Genomic DNA, 21,086 nt, shown 5'->3' on the forward strand with positions numbered 1-21,086 from the left:
ATACATGCTACAACTTGGATGAAACATCATGCTAAGTGAAAGAAGCCAGCCACAAAGGTCTACATTTTTATGATTCCATTTATGAGCTGTCCAAAATGGGCAAATCGATACAGACAGAAAGTAGATTAGTGGTTGCCCAGGACTATAGGTGGGACAGAGATTGGAGAGTGACAGCTAGATTGGGGAGTACAGGATTTCTTTTAGGGTGATGAAAAATGTCCTAAAATTGGTTTTGATGATGGCTGCACAAGTCTATGGATATACTAAAAACCACTGAATTGTACACTTTAAATGGGTGAATTGAATGGCATATGAATATCACAATAAAGCTGTAATTTTAAAAAGTAATAAAGTGAATCTTCAGAACCAAAATTGCAGTAACACAAAAGCTCCTCAGTACCTCCTTACGTCTGACCAAGGCTCCCCTCAGATAACCTGTGTTGGCTATTGGGTCACCTTCTTCATAAATGAGCGGTCACTGCCAAGGGTGAGCCCTGGATCTTCTACAGGCTGTGGGGTCAGCACAGCTCCATACAGGGCTCAGGGTCCACCACTGATGAGGGGTTTGGGGATAGGGGTCACTGTGATTCTGTAAAGGCACGTGCTGTATCAATTTTACATATGGGGAAAGATTTTACGTACAAAAAGATTAACCTATATAGAATCATCCGGGGAAGGAACTGGGCTGTAGAATGCCCATTTGGCTGCCTGCCTCTCTTTTCAGTCAGCAGTGCTGTGCCTGCACTTTGGGCATTCACATACCCTCTTGCTCATCAGACACGTAGGTACAGGGTAATCGCTAAGTGGCAGGCCCCAGGAGGGGCAAGAGACAAGACACAAAGCCCCCAGGATGCTCACTGCCCAGACACACAGGAAACGGTAAGGATTAACTCCTTCCAGCCCCCAAGAGTTAAGAACATCAGATTTTCTTTTAGAACCAAATTAAATGACTTTTCCCAAAACTAAAGAAATACAGTAAAAATGTCAAGATCTTGGCACACCACCACACACATACCAAAGAAAGTAAAATAAAATCAAGGACACAATTTCCTTTCCTCTTTATTGCCTGGGAACAGCTGTGTCCTCCTTTCACCAGCCCACCTGATGACATTCTGAGCAGCACATGGGGAGAGATGGGCAACCCCCCAACATCTGCCACGTCCTAAGGGTTCAAAGGATGAAGATATAAGCTCGTCTCAACTGAAAGCAAATAAATCAGAAGAGATAAAGTGTTTAATAAAAATTCCAGAATACTAACCAAAGGGAAAATGTTCTGGCTTTTGGGAGGTGTATGTGGGGTTTCGTTTGCCTGTTTGCTTTGAGGAAAGAACCTCTAGCTATGACCATCCCCTTTATCACCACCTCCTAACCCAGCACCATAAGAACAGACTGATGTTGGAAAGGTGTTGGTGACGTGGACCCAGGAGGCTGATGCCTGCAATGCTTTGCCCCCATGTTCTCCATCAACAGGAAAGCACCCATCTGGCCTCTTCAGCATCCTTCTGTGTGTCCTTTTGTATCTTGGCCTTCTCCGCCCACCCACGTCATGGGAACCCTCCCCATAAACTCAGAGTGAACCAGGGCTTGAGTTGATATCTCTTAATAATTTTCTTCATGTAAAATAGGCTTACCTGGTTCTATTTCTTTCATTTAATGAAAAGTTTCATCCATATGAAAACTTTGTAATGAAAAGTCACAAAAGTTTGCAAAGCCCTAAAATTATTTGGATGCATAGATCTTATTCCTAATTTTAAATATTTTAAAAGACTAATTATTTGCAGATTGATTCCACTCTGTTGCCTAGATTCAGTAGCCTCTAATTCTATCCAAGGGAGGACTTCCCTAGTCTCCAGGTTTCTGGGTGACAAGATGGCTGGTCTCAGGACTCTTAATTTGGATACGCTGTTACATTAAGTATAACACTCACATAACACCCTAGAGTTTCTAAAACACTTTAACAAATATTGTAATAGGTTGTGTTAAATGCAACATTTTCTGTTGTCTCTGAGTTTCAGGAGCCATATCAAAGACTGGGTATATATAATAGAGTAATACCAGGCACCCTCACATCTTACCTATGCACCGCGGAAGAGGATTTGCTGAGAGGGAAGTTCGGATGGTGCTGCCCTCACCCCATCTCTCCCCAACAGAGAGGAACATGCTCTTCTAAGCCTGGTAAGGATCAGAGCCCTCATTAACTATAAGAGTGTATATCCCTATTCTGGACCAAAAGCATTGTATCTAGTTCATTACTGCTAAGATTTTTATTAGGATCAAGTTGAATTTACAGACTATCTGTGGGGAAGACTGACATCTTAACATACTGAATCTTTTAACCCATTAACATCTCTCTCCATTTATTTAAGATTTCTTATTTCTGTCAGCAATGTTTTGCAGTTTTCAGTGTGTGGTCTCACATGTTTTGTCAAATTTAACCTAAGGTTTCACAATTTTTTTTTTTTTTTTTTGCTGTATGCGGGCCTCTCACTGTTGCGGCCTCTCCCATTGCGGAGCACAGGCTCCGGACGGGCAGGCTCAGCGGCCATGCCTCATGGGCCCAGCCGCTCCGCGGCATGTGGGATCTTCCCGGACCGGGGCACCAACCCGCGTCCCCTGCATCGGCAGGCAGACTCTCAACCACTGCGCCACCAGGGAAGCCCAAGGTTTCACAATTTTTGATGCTATTGTAAATAGTATTGATTTTTTATTTCAATTACCAATTATTCATTCCTACCACATAGAAATAAAATTATTTTTTATATATTTCCCTTATATCCCACAATCTGGGTAAACTCACTTTTTTGTAGACTCTGAGTTTTCTACACACATTATCACATTTTTCAAATAAAAAGTTTTACTTCTACCTTTATAATCTGGATGGATGTCTTTTATTCTCTTTTCTTGACTTATGACACTAAAACTTCCAGTAAAACATTGAATAAAATTCATGAGTGGACATACTTGTCTTATTCCTGATAACAAGCAAGTATACCATTAGCTGTAGATTATTCATTAATGCCCCTGACTAGGTTAAGGAAGTTTCCTTCCGTTACTAGTTTGTTGAGAGATTTTAGAAGGAATGGGCTTTCGATTTTGTCAAATGCTTTTTCTGCACATATTGGAATAATCATATGGTTTTTCATTATTATTCTGTTAATATGGTAAATTATGTTGATTTTCTTTTATTAATGAATATGACATGGTTTTATTTTTCTCATTTATTTATTTATTGAATTAAAAAAATATATTGAATAAATATTGCATCGGGTCTTAGTTGCAGCATGTGGAATCTTTCATTGCGGCACGCAGGCTTCTCTCTAGTTGTGGCGCACAGGCTCCAGAGCACAGGGGCTCTGTAGTTTGTGGCACACCGGCTAGTTGAGGTGTGCAAGCCCAGTAGTTGTAGCACTTGGGCTTAGTTGCCCTGTGGCATGTGGGATCTTAGTTCGCCGACCAGGGATCGAACCCACGTCCGCTGCACTGGAAGGCAGATTCTTTACCACTGGCCCACCAGGGAAGTCCCTGTTGATTGATTTTCAAAAGTTAAAGAACCTTGTATTCCTGGGAAAATCACACTTGTTCACAATATATTATTGGATTCTATTTCTAAAAAACAAATTTGAGAATTTTTGCATCTGTATACATGAGAGATACTGGTCTGCTGTCTTCTTTTCTTCCAATATGTTGGTCTGGGTTTCCTATCAGAGTAATGAGTTGGAAAGTATTGCCAACTCCTCAGTTTTCTGCAATAATATGTATAAGCTTGGTATTACTTATTCCTTAAATGTTTGGTAGAATTCTTGCAGAAAAGCCATCTGGGCCTGAAGTTTTCTTTGTGGGAAAGTTGGTAACTACAAATTCAATGTCTTTGATAGATATATAGCTGTTCAGAATTTTTAAGTTTCTTTTTGATTGAGTTTCAGTAATTTGTATCTTTCAAAGAATCTGTCCATTTCATCTAATATTCAAGTGAATTGGCATAAAGTTATTTATAATATTACCTTATTATTCTTTTTAATATCTGCAGAAAAATAACGTCACCTATCCCACTACTGATACTGGTAACCTGTATCTTCTTTCCTTTTTTCTGATCAGTCTGGCCAGAGGCTCATCAATTTCATTGATCTCAAATAATCAGCTTTTGACTTTCTTGCTTTTCATCTACTATTTTCTTTTTTTCTGTTCCATTGTTTTCCACTCTATCCTTTATTCTTTCTTTTCCTCTGCTTATTTGGGGTTTCATTTTCTCTTCTTTTCCTAAGTTTCCTTAAGGTTGAAAGCTGAGGTCCTTAATTTCAGACCTGGCTTTTTTAATTGAAATATAGTTGGCATACAATTCTAAGTCAGTTTCGGGTGTACTACATAGTGATTTGACATTTGCATACATTATGAAATGATCACCACAATAAGTCGAGTAACCATCTGTCTCCACACAAAGGTATTACAATATTTTTGATCATATTCCTAACGTTATATATTACATCTCCATGGCTTATTTTATAACTGGAGTGTGTATCTCTTTTTTTTTTTTAATTTTTATTTATTTATTTTTGGCTGCATTGGGTCTTCATCATTGCGTGAGGGCTTTTCTCTAGTTGTGGTGCGCGGGCTTCTCATTGCGGTGGCTTCTCTTGTTGCGGAGCACAGGCTCTAGGAGCATGGGCTTCAGTAGTTGTGGCATGCAGGCTCAGTAGTTGTGGCTCATGGGCTCCAGAGCACAGGCTCAGTAGTTGTGACGCACGGGCTTCTCATTGCAGTGGCTTCTCTTGTTGCGGAGCACAGGCTCTAGGAGCGTGGGCTTCAGTAGTTGTGGCATGTGGGCTCAGTAGTTGTGGCTCATGGGCTCTAGAGCGCAGGCTCAGTAGTTGTGGTGCACAGGCTTAGTTACTCCGTGGCATGTGGGATCTTCCCAGACCAGGGCTTGAACCCGTGTCCCCTGCATTGGCAGGCAGACTCTTAACCACTGCGCCACCAGGGAAGCCCTGGAGTTTGTATCTCTTAATTCCCTTCAGTTACTTCATGCACTCTCTCTCCCCTCCAGCAACCATCTGTTTGTTCTCTGTAGTTTGTTCTCTGTATTCATTAGGCTATTTTTGTTTTGTCTGTTTTGTTTTTTAAATTCCACAAATAAGAAAGATCATACAGTATTTGCCTTTCTCTGACTCACTTCACATAATACTCTTTAGATCCTTCCATGTTGTTGTAAATGGCAGGATTTCACTTTTTTTAATAGCTGAGTAATATTCCATTGTATGTGTGCATACATACATACACACACACACACATCCCACATCTTCTTTATTCACTCATCTATTGACAGACACTTAGGTTGCTTCCATATCTTGGCTATTGTAAATAATGCTGCAGTGAACATTGGTGTACATGTAAACCAGAATACACATTCTTTTCAAGTGCACATGGAACATTCTCCAGGATAGATCACATGCTAAGCTACAAAACAAGTCTTAATAAATTTAAGAAGGTTAAAATCACATCAAGCATCTTTTCTGACTACAACAGTGTGAGACTAGAAATCAACTAGAAGAAAAAAACTGCGAAAAACACAAACACAAAGCATTCTACAAAAAAAAATCAGTGGGTCACTAAAGAAATCAAAGAGGAAATAAACATATACCTGGAGACAAATGAAAATGGAAACACATGATCTGAAATCTATGGGATGCAGCAAAAGCAGTTCTAAGAGGGAAGTTTGTAGCAATACAAGCCTACCTCAAGAAAAATCTTGAGATATTCCTTTTATTGGAATATGGGCCTTGAATGCTATAAATTTCCCTCAAACTATTTTTTTAATTAATTTATTTATTTATCTTTGGCTGTGTTGGGTCTTCGTTGCTGTGCATGGGCTTTCTCTAGTTGCGGCGAGCTGGGGCCACTCTTTGTTGCGGTGCACGGGCTTCTCATTGCAGTGGCCTCTCTTGTTGCGGAGCACGGGCTCTAGGCACACAGGCTACAGTAGTTGTGGCTTGCCGGCTCTACAGTGCAGACTCAGTAGTTGTGGCTCGCCAGCTCTAGAGTGCAGGCTCAGTAGTTGTAGCGCACAGGCTTAGCTGCTCCGCGGCATGTGGGATCCTCCCGGCCCAGGGCTTGAACCCAAGTCCCCTGCACTGGCAGGCGGATTCCCAACCACTGCACCACCAGGCAAGCCCTCCCTCAAGCTACTGCTTTAGCTGCAACTCCAACATTTTGCTGTGTTCTACTTTCATTTTCAGTTAGTTCAAAATGCTTTCTAATTTTAATTTTGATTATTTTTCTGGGATCCATGGATTATTTAGATATATGTTATTTGGTTTCCAAACGTTTGGAAATTCTCCAAGATCTTTCTAATATTGGTTTCTAATTTAGTTCCATTGTGTCAAAGAAAATACTTTGTACGAATTAAATTCTTTTAAATGTATTCAGACTTGTTTCATGGTCCAGGATATAGTCTATCCTGGTAAATATTCAATGAATACTTGAAAAGAATGTGTCTTCTGCTTTTTTGGGGTTGAGGGTTTTTAATATGCCAATTAGGTAAAGTTGGCTGGCAGTGTTATTCAAGTCTTCTCTATATTTACTGATTTTCTGTCTACTTATTCTATCAATTATTGAGAGAGGGGTATTAAAATATCCCACTATAATAAGGGATTTGTCCATTTCTCCCTGCAGTTTTATCAGATTTTACTTCATAAGGTTTGAGGTTCTCTTATTTGGTGCATAAATGTTTAGGATTGTTATGTCTTCTTGACAAATTGACTCATTTATCATTATGAAATTACCTTCTTTATTCCTAGATATATTCTTTGCTCTAAAATTTACTTTTTCTGATATTAATGTAGCCACTCCAGCTTAATGCTCTGTTCATTTTTTAAACCTTTTTTCTTTCTATTCTTTTCTGATAGTTTCTATTGCTCTTGCTTAACAGGCACTATTGTTTCTTCTGCTATGCCTAATCAGACGTAAATCCATCAAAACATAGTTTTCACATTTAGAAATTTAATTTGTGTGAGTTTCATATTTTCCATGTCTCTCCTTAACCTGTTCATGCTTTCCTCTACTCCTTGGACATATGGAATATAGTTACAGTAACTGTTTTAATGCCCTTGTCTACTAAGTCTATCATCTGCATCACCTGGTGTCTTTTCCAATTATTATCATTTTCCTCATAACAGGTCATATTTTCTGCTTCTTTCCATGCTTGCTAACATGTGATTGGTTTACCCTGTTAAGTGCTGGATATTCTTCCATTCCTTTAAATAGTCTTGAGCTTTATGCAGTTAAGATGCAGTTAAGTTACTTGGCAATAGTTTGATCCTTCAGACTTGTTTTTTAAGTTTCATTTGGTAGGAGCAGGGCAGCCTTTAGTCTAGGGCTTATGTTACCTCACTACTGAGGCAATACCTTTCTGAGTACTACAACCAACATCCAGTAGAGTAGAAGGTTTTTTCCCTGTGGCTGGTGAGAACGTGAACTATTCCTGGCCCTGTGTGAACTTCCAAGTGTTGTTCTGCCTGCTCCTTTCTGGTGGTTCTTTCCCTGCCCTCGGTTAGAATCATAAGCATGAAATTAATGCTCAGCTGAAGACCTGAAGGGGATCCTCTGCAGGTCTCTAAACCCTCTCTGTCCGGCTCGTTCCTCTCCAGTTCTCTCCCCTGAAAATCCTAGCCTTCCCAAATTCACAACTCTGCTTCCTCATTTCAGGGAGACCCCTGGTGTCTACCTGGGTTACTTCTCCCTGTATTGCAACCTGGAAACTGGTTCCGGGCAGTAAACTGGTCAAATGGATCACCTTGTGTCTATTCTCTTGGGAGTCACTGTCCAATGTCCAATGTCTGTTTTACATATTCTGTAGGGTTGTTTAAATTCCAGGTGGCTAAGTGGATTCTGTCCCTGTGTTTGTTTTCAAGTTAATGCTATAAATAATCAAAAAGAAAAAAGCCTGTAACTTGAGATGCTTAAAATCTAGCATGGAAAAGACTCACCTCTCCTGACAGTGGAAATTTTCCAACAGAAACAGAACCCCATTTTCCTAACAGCAATGCAGAACAGAATAACTTCATTCTGAATGCCGTTATGACTACCAAGCCAAAAAAATTTCTTAAGAAAAGATTTCTTAAATTGGGATTTACTGTAAACAAATCCTACTCACTTACTGTCCCAAGTGGTAATTACGTCACATGCCTACCTCACCCTCTGTAATTCTCTCTACCTGGCAGTTCTGTCAGATGCTGCAGGAGGAATGCCGTAGCCTTAGGCTTTCCCATTTGCACAGATGTTTCTAGTTTCCCAACAACACAATATGATGTCCAGAGGCTAAAATGACTGTGAGGAGCCTTGCCAAACATAAGGCTTTACACTGCAAAGTGGTGTAACAAGAAGCAAGCTGCTTTCCAAGGAGCACGTTGCTGCACAGAAAAGAGTTCTAAATTATTTCTGCAAGTAAGAGAAGCCCCATAATCTGGCATTTGATGATCCTCCTGTACCACGGTGGGAATGAACTTTCCAGGGAAATCCTTCCTTTAACAGACAAATGACAACAAAAATCTGAGGTAACGTCTGTAGGTAAATTCAAAGAGAAGGTCAGAAAAAGTTGATTTTCTTCCACAGTTTCATATGTCCCACCTGGACATTTCCTATATGCACATCAACTTAATCACTGATGTAAGCTGGGCCCTCATATTATTTTATAGAAGGGGAATGGTAACAATAAATGTCAAGAAGGTGCCAGAAGCTCCAAAGCATTTAAGAGTCTTCTTGGCTTTCCCTACAATTTTCATTTGTCCAACAACTTACCATTTCTACTCACAAATGTCTGCTTTCTAGAACTGCGGTAGGGAGTGTACTGGGTGTGGGGGAAATGTCCTGTCAGGCAAGTAAGGCCAGATTGAGATCCAACCAGGAAGTACCCAAAGGTTGTCTTCAGGGTCTCTGAGTCTCACATGACCTTCAAATTCCTTCTTCATTCCCTCTCTCCTCTCCTTTAAGACCTAACTTCCTCCCCCAACGCCCACCTCCTTATCCAGCTATCTCCCGGACAGCTCTCCATGCTCTATACCAGGGTTACTCAAAGTATCATCTGTTACCAGTTCACAAAGAGAGAAGAAGATATTGAGGGTAAGCATTTGGAAACTTTTACAGTAATTGATAGGGTAATTTTAAATCAGTTGAATGTAACAACAAAATACTAGGGCTTGTATTTTGCACTTTTCTTTTTCTAGTATTTTATTTTTATTTTACAAAAGTAACTATCTACATGAAAGGATATACCATGTTCTTGTATTAGAAGAATCAATATTGCCCAAATGACTATACTACCCAAGGCAATCTATAGATTCAATGCAATCCCTATCAAATTACCAATGGCATTTTTCACAGAACTAGAAAAAAAATTCTAAAGTTTAAACGGAAACACAAAAGACCCCAAATAGACAAAGCAATCCTGAGAAAGAAAATTGGAGCTGGAGGAAATCAGACTCCCTGACTTCAGACTATACTACAAAGCTACAGTAATCGAAACAGTATGGTACTGGTACAAAAATAGAAATATAGATCTATGGAACAGGACAGAAAGCCCAGAAATAAATTCACACACCTGTGGTCAACTAATCTATGACAAAGGAGGCAAGAATATACAATGGAGAAAAGACAGCCTCTTCAATAAGTGGTGCTGGGAAAACTGGACAGTTACATGTAAAAAAATGAAATTAGAACACTCTCTAACACCATACACAAAAGTAAACTCGAAATGGATCAAAGACCTAAATGTAAGGCCAACACTATGAAACTCTTAGAGGAAAACATAAGCAGAACACTCTATGACATAAATCACAGCAATATCTTTTTTGATCCACCTCCTAGAGTAATGAAAATAAAAACAAAAATAGACATATGGACCTAATTAAACTTAAAAGCTTCCACACAGCAAAGGAAACCATAAACAAACAAAAAGACAACCCTCAGAATGGGAGAAATTATGTGCAAGCAACTGACTAGGGATTAATCTCCAAAATATACAAACAGCTCATGCAGCTCTATGTCAAAAAAACCAACAACCCAATCCAAAAATGGGCAGAAGATCTAAATAGATATTTCTCCAAAGAAGACATACAGATGGCCAAAAAGCACATGAAAAGATGCTCAACATCACTAATTATTAGAAAAATGCAAATCAAAATTACAATGAGGTATCACCTCACACCGGTCAGAATGGCCATCATCGAAACGTCTACAAACAATAAATATTGGAGAGGGTGTGGAGAAAAGGAAACCCTCCTACACTGTTGGTGTGAATGTAAATTGGTACAACATTATGGAGAACAGTATGGAGGTTCCTTAAAAAACTAAAAATAGAACTACCATATGATCCAGCAGTCCCACTCTTGGGCATATATCTGGAGAAAACCATAATTTGAAAAGATACATGCACCCCAATGTTCATAGCAGCTCTATTTACAAAAGCCAAGACATGGAAGCAACCTAAATGTCCATCTACAGATGAATGGATAAAGATGTGGTATATATATACAATGGAATATTACTCAGCCATAAAAGAGTGAAAAATGCCATTTGCAGCAACATGGATGGACCCAGAGATTATCATGCTAAGTGAAGTAAGTCAGATGGAGAAAGACAAATATCATATGATATCGCTTACATGAGGAATCTAAAAAAATGATACAAATGAACTTATTTACAAAACAGAAATAGAGTCACAGATGTAGAAACAAACTTATGGTTACCAGGGAGGAGGGGAGGAGGGATAAATTAGGAGATTGGGATTGACATATACACACTACTATATATAAAACAGATAAATAATAAGGACCTACTGTATAGCACAGGGAACTCTACTCAATACTCTGTAATGACCTATATGGGAAAAGAATCTTAAAAAAGAGTGAATAGGGACTTCCCTGGTGATCCAGGGGTTAAGACTCCGTGCTCCCAATGCAGGGGGCCCAGGTTCGATCCCTGGTCAGGGAACTAGATCCCGCATGCCGCAACAAAGATCCCACAAGCAGCAACGAAGATCCCCCATGCCGCAACTAAGACCCAGTGCAGACAAATAAATAAATAAATATTTAAATGTTAAAAAGATAAAAAAGAGTGGATATATGTATAACTGATTCACTTTGCTGTACAGCAGAAACTAACACAACACTGTAAATCAACTATACTCTAATAAAAATAAAAATAAACTAACTATAACAATTTGGAAATTATAAAAGAAAAAGAAACCTGGTGCTTCACCATAGAGAGTTTGAGAAGCACTGCTCTATGTGTTTCCCTTTCATCAAAACCAGTGCCAATGCCCAAGAGCACCTATTAGAGAGGAAATGAATATAGGCTGGAGGGGGAGAGGTCAGCTGCTCCCACATCAGGAGACAGCCTGCGACCCATGTGGCCACAGGTTCTGCATTGTGTTTTGGCTTCAGGAACTGCTGCTTAGTCTGATTTAAACTAAAGTAGCATAATACCACCTCACAGATTTCTGCTGTTTCAAACACTATGCTCTAAAATTGGATAAAATCTAGGCAATAAAGCCCCATACATGGCCCAAATGAAGTCTGTAAGTCATCACTTGAGAATTAAAACCTGGACATACATATTATTTGAGAAAGAAAGAAAAAAAAACCAAAAAACAATAACCTAAAGGCCCAACAAGAGTAAACAGCTAAGCAAAGCAATCAATACCTGGTACAGCAGCTGGATTGAATACCATCAGGTAGACGGCAAGCGGAACAGGATGAAAACTACACAGAAACTTAGAAACGTGTGCAAAATCATACGGCTCTATTAATTGTAGCAATGTTTATAATGGTAAAAAAATAGAAAACGTATATTAAACAAAGGCCCATCAATAGAGAAAAGGCTGAACGATGTAGACAATGCCCTTGCTTCAAAGACTGAGTTAGATCTCTCCTCACTGTCCTGAAGGGATTTCACAGCATTCTGAAAAGGAAAAAAGCAAGATGCAAAGAAGTGTTTGTATGTAGTGTCCCAAGTTTTTTAAATGGGGGAGAAAAGGTCTGTGTATATACTGGAGGTGAGGTATTATTTTAAATGATTATTAGAGGATGGAAGAAGGTATCAAGGCTACCCTCTGGTTGTTAAGATTAGCTACTTGGTGTCTGGGTGGAAGGATCAAGAAAAAATGGGATCAAAGCAAGCCTCCTTCAAAGTTTCCATAACTTTTAATACAAGATGCTATGCTGTTTATGTAAAATTTTATATATGAGCATATGTGTACATATCTATCTCTATCTCTCTATCAAGAGCTGTTAAAGAACAGTCACCGAAGATATGGTGGTTATCTAGGGCGGAGAGGGGGGATTCCTAGTGATTTTTATTTTCTTCTTTGTATGTTTTTCTTTTGTTTGAATGTTTACAATAACCAGGTATTATTTATATAATAAGAAAAAAACAGCAAAGCTACAACATACATACATCTTAGATGCGTTCCTCATTTCCCACCTCTAACCCATATATTTCCCTCAAGTCAGGTCCCTTCCTCCCAGGCCCCTCCACACCAACTTAGTTCTGGCTCTCATTGTTCCTAATAACTCCTGTTAGGCCCCTTGCCTCAGTCTCTCCCCTCTCCCGTCAGTCCTCCGCACGGAAGCCAGAGTGACCTTTCAAGAATGCCTATCTGGGGCTTCCCTGGTGGTGCAGTGGTTGAGAGTCCGCCTGCCAATGCAGGGGACACGGGTTCGTGCCCCGATCCGGGAAGATCCCACATGCCGCGGAGCGGCTGGGCCCGTGAGCCATGGCCACTGAGCCTGCGCGTCCGGAGCCTGTGCTCCGCAACAGGAGAGGCCACAACAGTGAGAGGCCCGTGTACCGCAAAAATAAAAAAAAGAATGCCTATCTGTCCATGATACTTCCCTGCCTGACCCTCTTCTAGGGCTGCTCAATGCCCCAGGCAACAATTCTCAACAGGAGTTACACTCAGTAATCTTCAACACTGCATTTTACAACCTTGTCCACCTCCCCCTGCTCTTCCACGGCATGACTTGCAGCTCCTGGCTTACCCCCGTCCTTTCATTCTTCCCTGCCTACCCCTCCCACCTGCCCATCAACTCATGCAACACCCAAACATCGTTCCCTTCTGCAACCACTTCAGCACTTCTCCTGTCTTCCCAGAGTACTCAGTGCTCTGTACACACTTTGTGATAGCACTGAGATCATTCTTTTTAGCGAATTTGTTCTCTCTCTCTCTATGAGCCATGGGAGGGCAGGAATACATATATCCTCAACATCTTTAGTGAATGAATGAATGAAATGAATGAATAAATGAACTTGTAAAAGCAGAACCCAAAATAGTAAATATAAATGCATGTTAACCATGTAAAAGGTCCGTATAAACACTGAAAAGGGGCTGAAAGTCCAGTTATAAAATACATCAGTCATGGGGATATAATGTACAGCATGGTGACGACAGTTAATAATGCTGTATTGCATATTTGAAAGTTGCTAAGAAAGCAGATCTTAAAAGTTCTCATCACAAGAAAAAAGTTTTGTTAACTATGTTGGTGATGGGTGTTGACTTATTGTGATCATTTCTCAATATACACAAAATTCAAATCATCTGGGACTTCCCTGGTGGCGCAGTGGTTAAGAGTCCACCTGCCAACGCAGGGGACACAGGTTCAAGCCCTGGTCTGCAAAGATCCCACATGCCACGGAGCAACTAAGCCTGTGCACCACAACGACTGAGCCTGCGCTCTAGAACCCGCGAGCCACAACTACTGGAGCCCATTTGCCACAACAACTGAAGCCTGCGTGCCTAGAGCCCGTGCTCCGCGGCAAGGGAAGCCACCACAATGAGAAGCCGCGCACCACAACAAAGAGTAGCCCTCGCTCGCTGCAACTAGAGAAAGCTCTCATGCAGCAACGAAGACCCAATGCAGCCAAAAATAAAGAAAGAAAGAAAGAAAAATAAATTTATAAAAAAATTCAAATCATTTATGTTGTATACCTGAAACTAATAGTGTTATATGTCAATTACATCACAATGAAATAAATTAAAATGTCAAAAAAAGAAAAAAGGATGAGAGGTAAACATTTTGAAGTTCGTTTTTTCCTTTTCCAGTAGAGTGGTTTCAGCTACTTTTTAAATTACTACCAGTAATTCACCCAACGAATAATTTATATTCAAATTACCAAAAGTTAACTACAGTTTAAATGCCTATAAAATGAAACAGAAAAGTCCAAAAGAAAGCCATTTTCCCCTTTTCAAATAAAATATGAAATTCAAAAAAAAAAAAAAGAAATTCAGTACTCCTCAACACCATGCCAGCTCTAGAAACAGCATCTCTCCCCCATAAAACATGGCCCAGCTGTGTGGTTACTTACTGGAGTTGAGGAGGATCATGGCCTTGACACAGAGATATTCTTTGTGTTGGAGTTTTAACTCGCGAAACCTTGAAGTCGTTGCCAGGAGCATGTCAAAGATTTCCAGAATTCCTTCTACACATTTCCCTTCATCCCTACAAAAGTCCATTTAGAAATGTAAGGAACATACAGCTTCCGGTAACCATCGAAAGCAATAAGGAGTACTTTCTTTTTAATCTCAAGTTTCATCTTGTACACCCTTTAACTATAACAAGATAGTAATGAGACCACACCCAGAAATGTGAAATTACTAAAATTATTTTTATATAAGGAAGACAGGGCATTTCCTAGAAGTCCATAAAGCAAACATTTGAATATATACTCTTTAGGCAACAGTGTGCACTGGAAGTACATTTTCCTCCTACCTATTCACCAAATGTTTTCTTAAAGGAATACCATTTCTGTTCATTATTTTTGATCTAAACTATGTCAGCCAACCAGCCCTCAATATGACACATATTACTAAAATGATACAGTCCATGTTCTCATCAAAAAACTCTGAAGTATTAATGAGGAAAGACTGAACATTACAGAAGCAAATATCCCAAGAAGAAATATTACTTTATATCTAGGGCTTAACTCTCACATCCTGGTGGTCAACTAGAAACTGGTGGGGAAACTAAGAGACATTTAAATGCAGTTTGAAGAAAAGCTAATATGACATACAAAGAAATCACAATTACAGAAGATGGATTAGAATCAGGAAAGGAAGGTAGAAATGGAGACATGGTAATTTTGATGTGCCAAAGATTATTTTTAAGCAAAAGTTTTAGACAAACTTTGGACTATGTAATCGAGATTCTTTTGAGCACTCCTTACGGAAATGAATGTTTAAGCATACTTTTGAAGTAAATTACTTGAACTGTACCTAGAAAATACCAGCTTCAATTCACTCCAGCCAGACACACATTATTCCACCTCACTGCTCCCAAAACAACTTCCATTATCATCAGTCATAGAGCTACTGGAAGTCCTTGACAAGCAAGCAGTTAAATGATTTCGCCATAAAACATTCATTTGCTTCTAAAAGCCTGCAGTACACAGCAAAGGGCAGCTATGGTGGCCATGAGTTTCTGCAAGTTTCATTTTCAGTCTCTGTAGCAGCCCCTGAAGGGGACCTGAGATCTTCAAAGAACACTGGCTGGTCCCTCCTCCTTCTCCCAACCCCAAGCCAGGACATTTCCAGTGATGGTCGTAGTTGGAGAAAGGGCCTCTGTAGAGTTCAAATGAACTGGCACCAGTGGGTACTACTAATCCTGCTAAAGCCTTTCCTATTTGGTGCTATGCTTGGATGCCCGCTTACCAGGATCCTGAAGTCCACAGCGTTCACACCCCCGCAAGCTCACTACACAAAGCTACAAGTATGCAAACTGCGCACACTGGCAAACAAGCGCGGTAACTTTGGAAACCAGTTTAGACTTCCTGAAAGCGCACAGGTTAAGTGATAAAATGTCAGTGCCCCCTAGAAGTCACTCCTAAGGGAAAGGGCACTTTGGAGAATCAGAGCCCTGGGCAAAGGGTGCCAAAATCTATAGGAAAGGCCCAGCCCTCCATATGCCATCCGCCCACCTCCCCTGCTCTGGGCTTTCCCAGGCAGCCTGCTGCTAATGTCCAGTAAGGACATGCATGCCCTGCACATAGCAGAGGCACAAGAAATACTTATTCACTTGAATGCCCCTCAAGCCAATCATCAAATCACTCAGCCTAGGACAATTAATTATTGGAAACTGTAATTGGTGGGTTTAAGGACATCTGATACTGAGAAAAGCTAGTTTTAAAATATCTCTGGGGGCAAAAACAAAAAATCCAACAAGTCCTGCATTGACAATTTAATAGTTTGGCTCTTTACTCTTTTGTGAGACTCAGAGGTGGGGTCACGGGCACATGTGTGCATGCACACACACACACACAGGCACACACACACACACACACCTCCCCAAGTAGTACGATAAGGGGACTCATTTGAAATCAATCCTATTTTGCAGAAGCTGCCACCTGTGCCTAAAAACACATCTCTAAATACTGAAGTTAGCACCATTTCCTCATCGAAATACATACCATTTAAAATGTAAATTCATATTTCAAAAATGGAGGTAGAGGGACTTCCCTGGTGGTCCAGTGGGTAAGACAGGGGGCCCGGATTCCATCCCTGGTCAGGGGAACTAGATCCCGCATGCCACAACTAAGAGTCCGCATGCCGCAACTAAGACCCGGTGCAGCCAAAATAAATAACTAAATTTTTTTTTTTTAATGGAGGTAGAGTTTATATTTCAGGGTATCTTAGGCCTTGATAAATGCTGCAGCTCAAAGTAATCAGAACATATGTACCGCATGGAAAAAGTGAATTTCTCAACCAGTTGTAAAGAGCAAGGTCTGATTGCTTTCTCCAGCAGGTGTGAGAGCCAACCATCTCACTCAAGGGGTGGCAAGGTTATAATATTTTTATTCACTTCACAGGCTGTAGAAAACAAATACATTTCTAGAAAATAAATGAGAAATATAGGGGCAATAAGGTACAATATCTTATAAAGGACACCCTAATAGAGTTCTACTTTAAAATGAGTTATACAGAACAGAGTGAGGAAGGACTTTACAATCAATGAGACCTATTTCATTTATTCTGTAAGTAACTATGATTGACACTGAATTACGAGTAAGAAATTAAGACAGGTTTAAAAGATCTGAATTCAACCTAGTGGGTATATGATTTGGATGTTAAAATACTGAAACAATATATCAATCAAACCAAACTACTCATGGAAATTTACTTTTACACTCCATTTCCCCATAAACCAGTGCTAAATAAAAATAGAAGTAATAGTTCCATGTGGACTATCTTATATTTGATAACCACTCCCTTTATAAAAGAAAAATATTCTGTTTGATACCAAGGACAACGTGTTGAAAGAGTGGGCTTCCCTTTGGGGTTCACTGTTTTGTACTGGCATATATATATCCGCTGGCAGCACACATGTGGCTAATAGACCACAGTTTGTCTATCTTTGTGTGGGTGGCAATAGGGTTGGGAGAGCTTAGCACATGGGAAGGACTTAAATATTGAACTCAGGTGAAATGATCTGAGTACAAAAGGGAAATACAAATTCAGAAGTGAAAATTCTGTCAGTCTCTTGAAGAAAGTTCAATATACAAATACCTGAGGTGAATGCAAACTCAGTACATTTACACTTGTGAGTCCACAGAACTCCATAAACATCCACTTCCTCTGACTTTTTAATAACATTTGGCAGTTTCCTATTGATGCTAAGGACACATAATGTCTTAGCATATATGATTTTCTGAGCAAGTAGAAGTTCAGATTCTGTGGTAGATCTTCACATGAATTGGGATTCTAGTGATTACTAAAAGAACTACCTTGTTAGAAATAAGCTGAGATACCCGGATTTTCCTCTCATCCTCAGTAGGTTCAAGTTTTCTCGCTGCAGAAGCCTCAACAAGAATAAAGGGAAACAAATTATAGTCTCAGTCTCCACAAATAAATAGGCTAATTTAATTGTATTCACTGCTTACATGGTCATACCACCACTTAAAGGAACTCTGACAGGACAATCTACCAAAAGACAATTATTTTCATGTAGTGTGAAAATTATTTATTCACGTTGCAAAAAAGATTCACAATAGAACACTTTTATGGTGCATGATCCCTGACTTTTGGAATAAGTCACATTTTGAACATTTTTGAATAAGCAGCTCCTCCAGAAACATACCCATTACATTAAAATGTATTTATCTGTATAACAGATGCACTAAGAGTCTCGGAACTGAAATTCTATACTTTACAGAGTGCTCAAATCAAGTAGGGACTGCAACAAAAAATAACCACTAGTAGGCACTCCAAAAAAATGCCTGTTCAATGTGAATGCATTTACAATTCCTAAGAACTCCTCTTTCATCCTCAAATATACTCAATTTCTATGTTGTAAAAAATAACACATCCAAAGATTTATAAAGTAATGTGAGTCTATTAAAATAACATATAAGAAAAATTACTTTTTTTTTTCTTCTATTACTTAACCAACAGGTAAGCCTAAAATTTATCTGGGATTGGTGTCAATTTACAGTAATTTATATACACATGGGAGTTAAAGAACCCGCACAAAGAGGTAAGTTAGTTGTACTAAAAACCAGGAATGAAATAGTCACTGAAAATAAACACTAAGTGTGGCATCAATTTTAGAAATCAAGGCAAAAAATAAAATAACACAGTCCCAAAGTCTGCAAATTTATTGGTTCACCAAAGGATAGAACTTCTTCCTAGCACTAACTTCTAGGGAATTTTGTGTGTATATTTGTGTGTGTGTGTGCCTTTAAATGCCAAGTGGAATATAATGAGTGAATGAATGAATGAATGAGACTGATGGCTTAGCTGGGTGCTTGGCCTTGCAGCCTGCCTCGCAACATGGTACCCTGAGATGAGGAGGAGCAGGCTTCTGAGGTGCACAGAGAGTGAAACAGAGTTGTTCTGAGATAAAAGAATAAAGTAGAAAGTTACTTTGCCTTTTGGCCTCCTCCTCTTTCCTCTTCCAGTTCTCTATCCCGCTGGGAGGCATGTACTGTTGTAGGTAAGAGTGTGAACTTCACAGCCAGCCCCTGTGCCCAGCTGCATCACTTGCTAACTGCAGGTAAGTTACCTACCTCCTGTTTCCATATCTGAAGGACAGGGATAATAATGGTGCTTACCCATAAAGGGCTGTTGTGAAGATGAAATGACTTAACACATATCAGTGCTTAAGATGGTGCCTGGAAGCCAATAAGTTAGCTATTTTGATTGCTACTGAAGGGTCTGGGCTTCCAGAACCTCCCTCTGGGCTTACTCCTAGTGGAGCCACAGTCCACGCTCCAGCTCTTCCCAACGGCCCTGTTCTCCACCAACACACCTCTGTTACTTAGAACAGTGTTGTCAATGCTGTCATCCATGACAACAGACAGAATGGGTGCTAATTCCCTGGGCTATTACTTTTCATCTGAGTAAGATGTGCATGGGGATCTTCTGATGATCTAAAGAGGCAATGCCAAGGGGCAGATCCTTTCCATTCATAACACTAGGCATCCTTCTTTGTGCACAGAGTCAAATGTGACTGAATATTCAACACTAGCATTTTTTTCAATATAAGGAATGTGGAAATCAATTTCCATGGGGATTTTCAAACTGTTCAAATTTACCCCAAGAAAGCATTCTACTTTTCTCCTAAAAAGCCTGAGTGTTGTACATTCCAGCTTTCCCTCCACGAACAGTTCACCTAAGTCAATTAAAAATTGGTTCCTTTTCTGCACCATCTTTAAAAGAAAACTAAATGCAACTAAGTTATCACATTAACACTATCGTTCCCCAGTTTCCGTTAACTTTCATCTGGTTTTAATAACCATTCGTTCCACGGCTATTGCCAAAAATGCTATATAGTACACGTAGTTAGAGTGAGTTAAAGCATGTTAAAATAAACTTGGTAGATTTGTAAGAATTTCATCACCTCTCCAAATAGCTGGAGATGTACAGGGTCCCTACCAGTGGAAAAAACAGCAGGACAGCTTAAAATTATAACCTGAAAATGGAGTTTTTTAGTGCAGAAAAATCTAAGTTGACGTGTATACTTAGTGGCCATATACCCTGCAGGACACAGGCCCCTGTTGTGGTCTGGCCAGTGAATGCTGCCACACTGAAAGAATAGGTAAGAATGAGTCACAAGACACTTAATCATTGTGCCCATGCTCTCCTTCTTGGGTTCTTGACCCAGTGAAGGAACTCATGACATTATCCTCCTCTTACCTGCCCTCTCAGGAGTAAGGTTTTAATTGCAGAACCCAGGACTTTGTTCCCACTTCACTCAGCGCCTCACTCAAACCAGTCAGAGAAGAAACACAAAGTATTTTTTCTCACCTGTCCAGAACGAGGTCTGGAGCAAAGATGAGCTTGCCGGGGTGGTCGATGGAGCGCCACATCAGCCCCACCATGAGCACCTCCAACCAGCAGCTCTCCAAGAGCCGCACTTGGTCGTACAGGCTGAGCTCCACGAAGCCTGGGGAAAGCAAGAGGCCGTGAGCACACCCCACCCTCCTCCTCAGCTCCCCCGTTCCATAAAAACAGAAGAGCAATCATACAGGGCTCGGGGGGGAAAGTCAATATTTTAAAGACATTGCTAAATGCTGACAAGTGAGAAAATCTTGAACTCAAAGTGAGTACTCACTATTTTCTAGTCTCAAACCCCTTCTAGAGAGAAATGTACTTCATTCAGAATTTCTAAAGGACTGTCACCTGGGCTTATACAGCTCCCCAGACAGATGCTAGGGAAGAACAGAAAGCTGGCCCTGACCTTTGTTGGTTATATCCTAATAATCCCTCTGCACTACTGAGAAAGACAGAGCTCAGCTGCCAGTCAGAGGGGCTACCAATATGGCCCAGCCCATGACTGGGGCCAGGAGGAGTGGGGGGATGGGAGAGTGGGGGTGCGGATGGGAGGCTTGCAGAGAGAGCAGGGCCAACCCCTGCAGAAAGTCAGAGCTCCAGCTGAGTTTCTTCAATTGCTTAACATTTCACATCTAGCGTTAGAATCATTCTTCTGAGTAGGTGTGCTGTCTCTAAGCTACTGTACGCTGAAGAGGATAGGTAACAACTGAAACAGGTCCCTAAGGGAGGTGAGCACTTCAGAAGCAGAGATCACCGGTGCTTCCTCCGTAAGCCA

General features: G+C 40.3%; 1 protein-coding gene across 2 annotated transcripts in view; it reads right to left on the minus strand.

The window, feature by feature from the left end:
• The window catches only part of ESR2 (estrogen receptor 2), a 60,773-nt gene that overhangs the window by 5,526 nt on the left and 34,161 nt on the right, over window positions 1-21,086 (minus strand). The window contains exons 7-9 of one of the 2 annotated variants that reach the window (XM_030855201.3): window positions 20,285-20,423; window positions 17,764-17,838; window positions 14,353-14,486 (exon numbers count right to left, since the gene is read on the minus strand). In XM_030855201.3, the coding sequence (XP_030711061.2) occupies window positions 14,353-14,486; window positions 17,764-17,838; window positions 20,285-20,423 (348 nt within the window). The remainder of the gene's footprint in view (window positions 1-14,352; window positions 14,487-17,763; window positions 17,839-20,284; window positions 20,424-21,086) is intronic. The other variant, XM_060294890.2, reaches the window with a different exon arrangement.

Source organism: Globicephala melas, chromosome 2, assembly GCF_963455315.2.
Source record: "Globicephala melas chromosome 2, mGloMel1.2, whole genome shotgun sequence".
NCBI lineage: Eukaryota > Metazoa > Chordata > Mammalia > Artiodactyla > Delphinidae > Globicephala > Globicephala melas.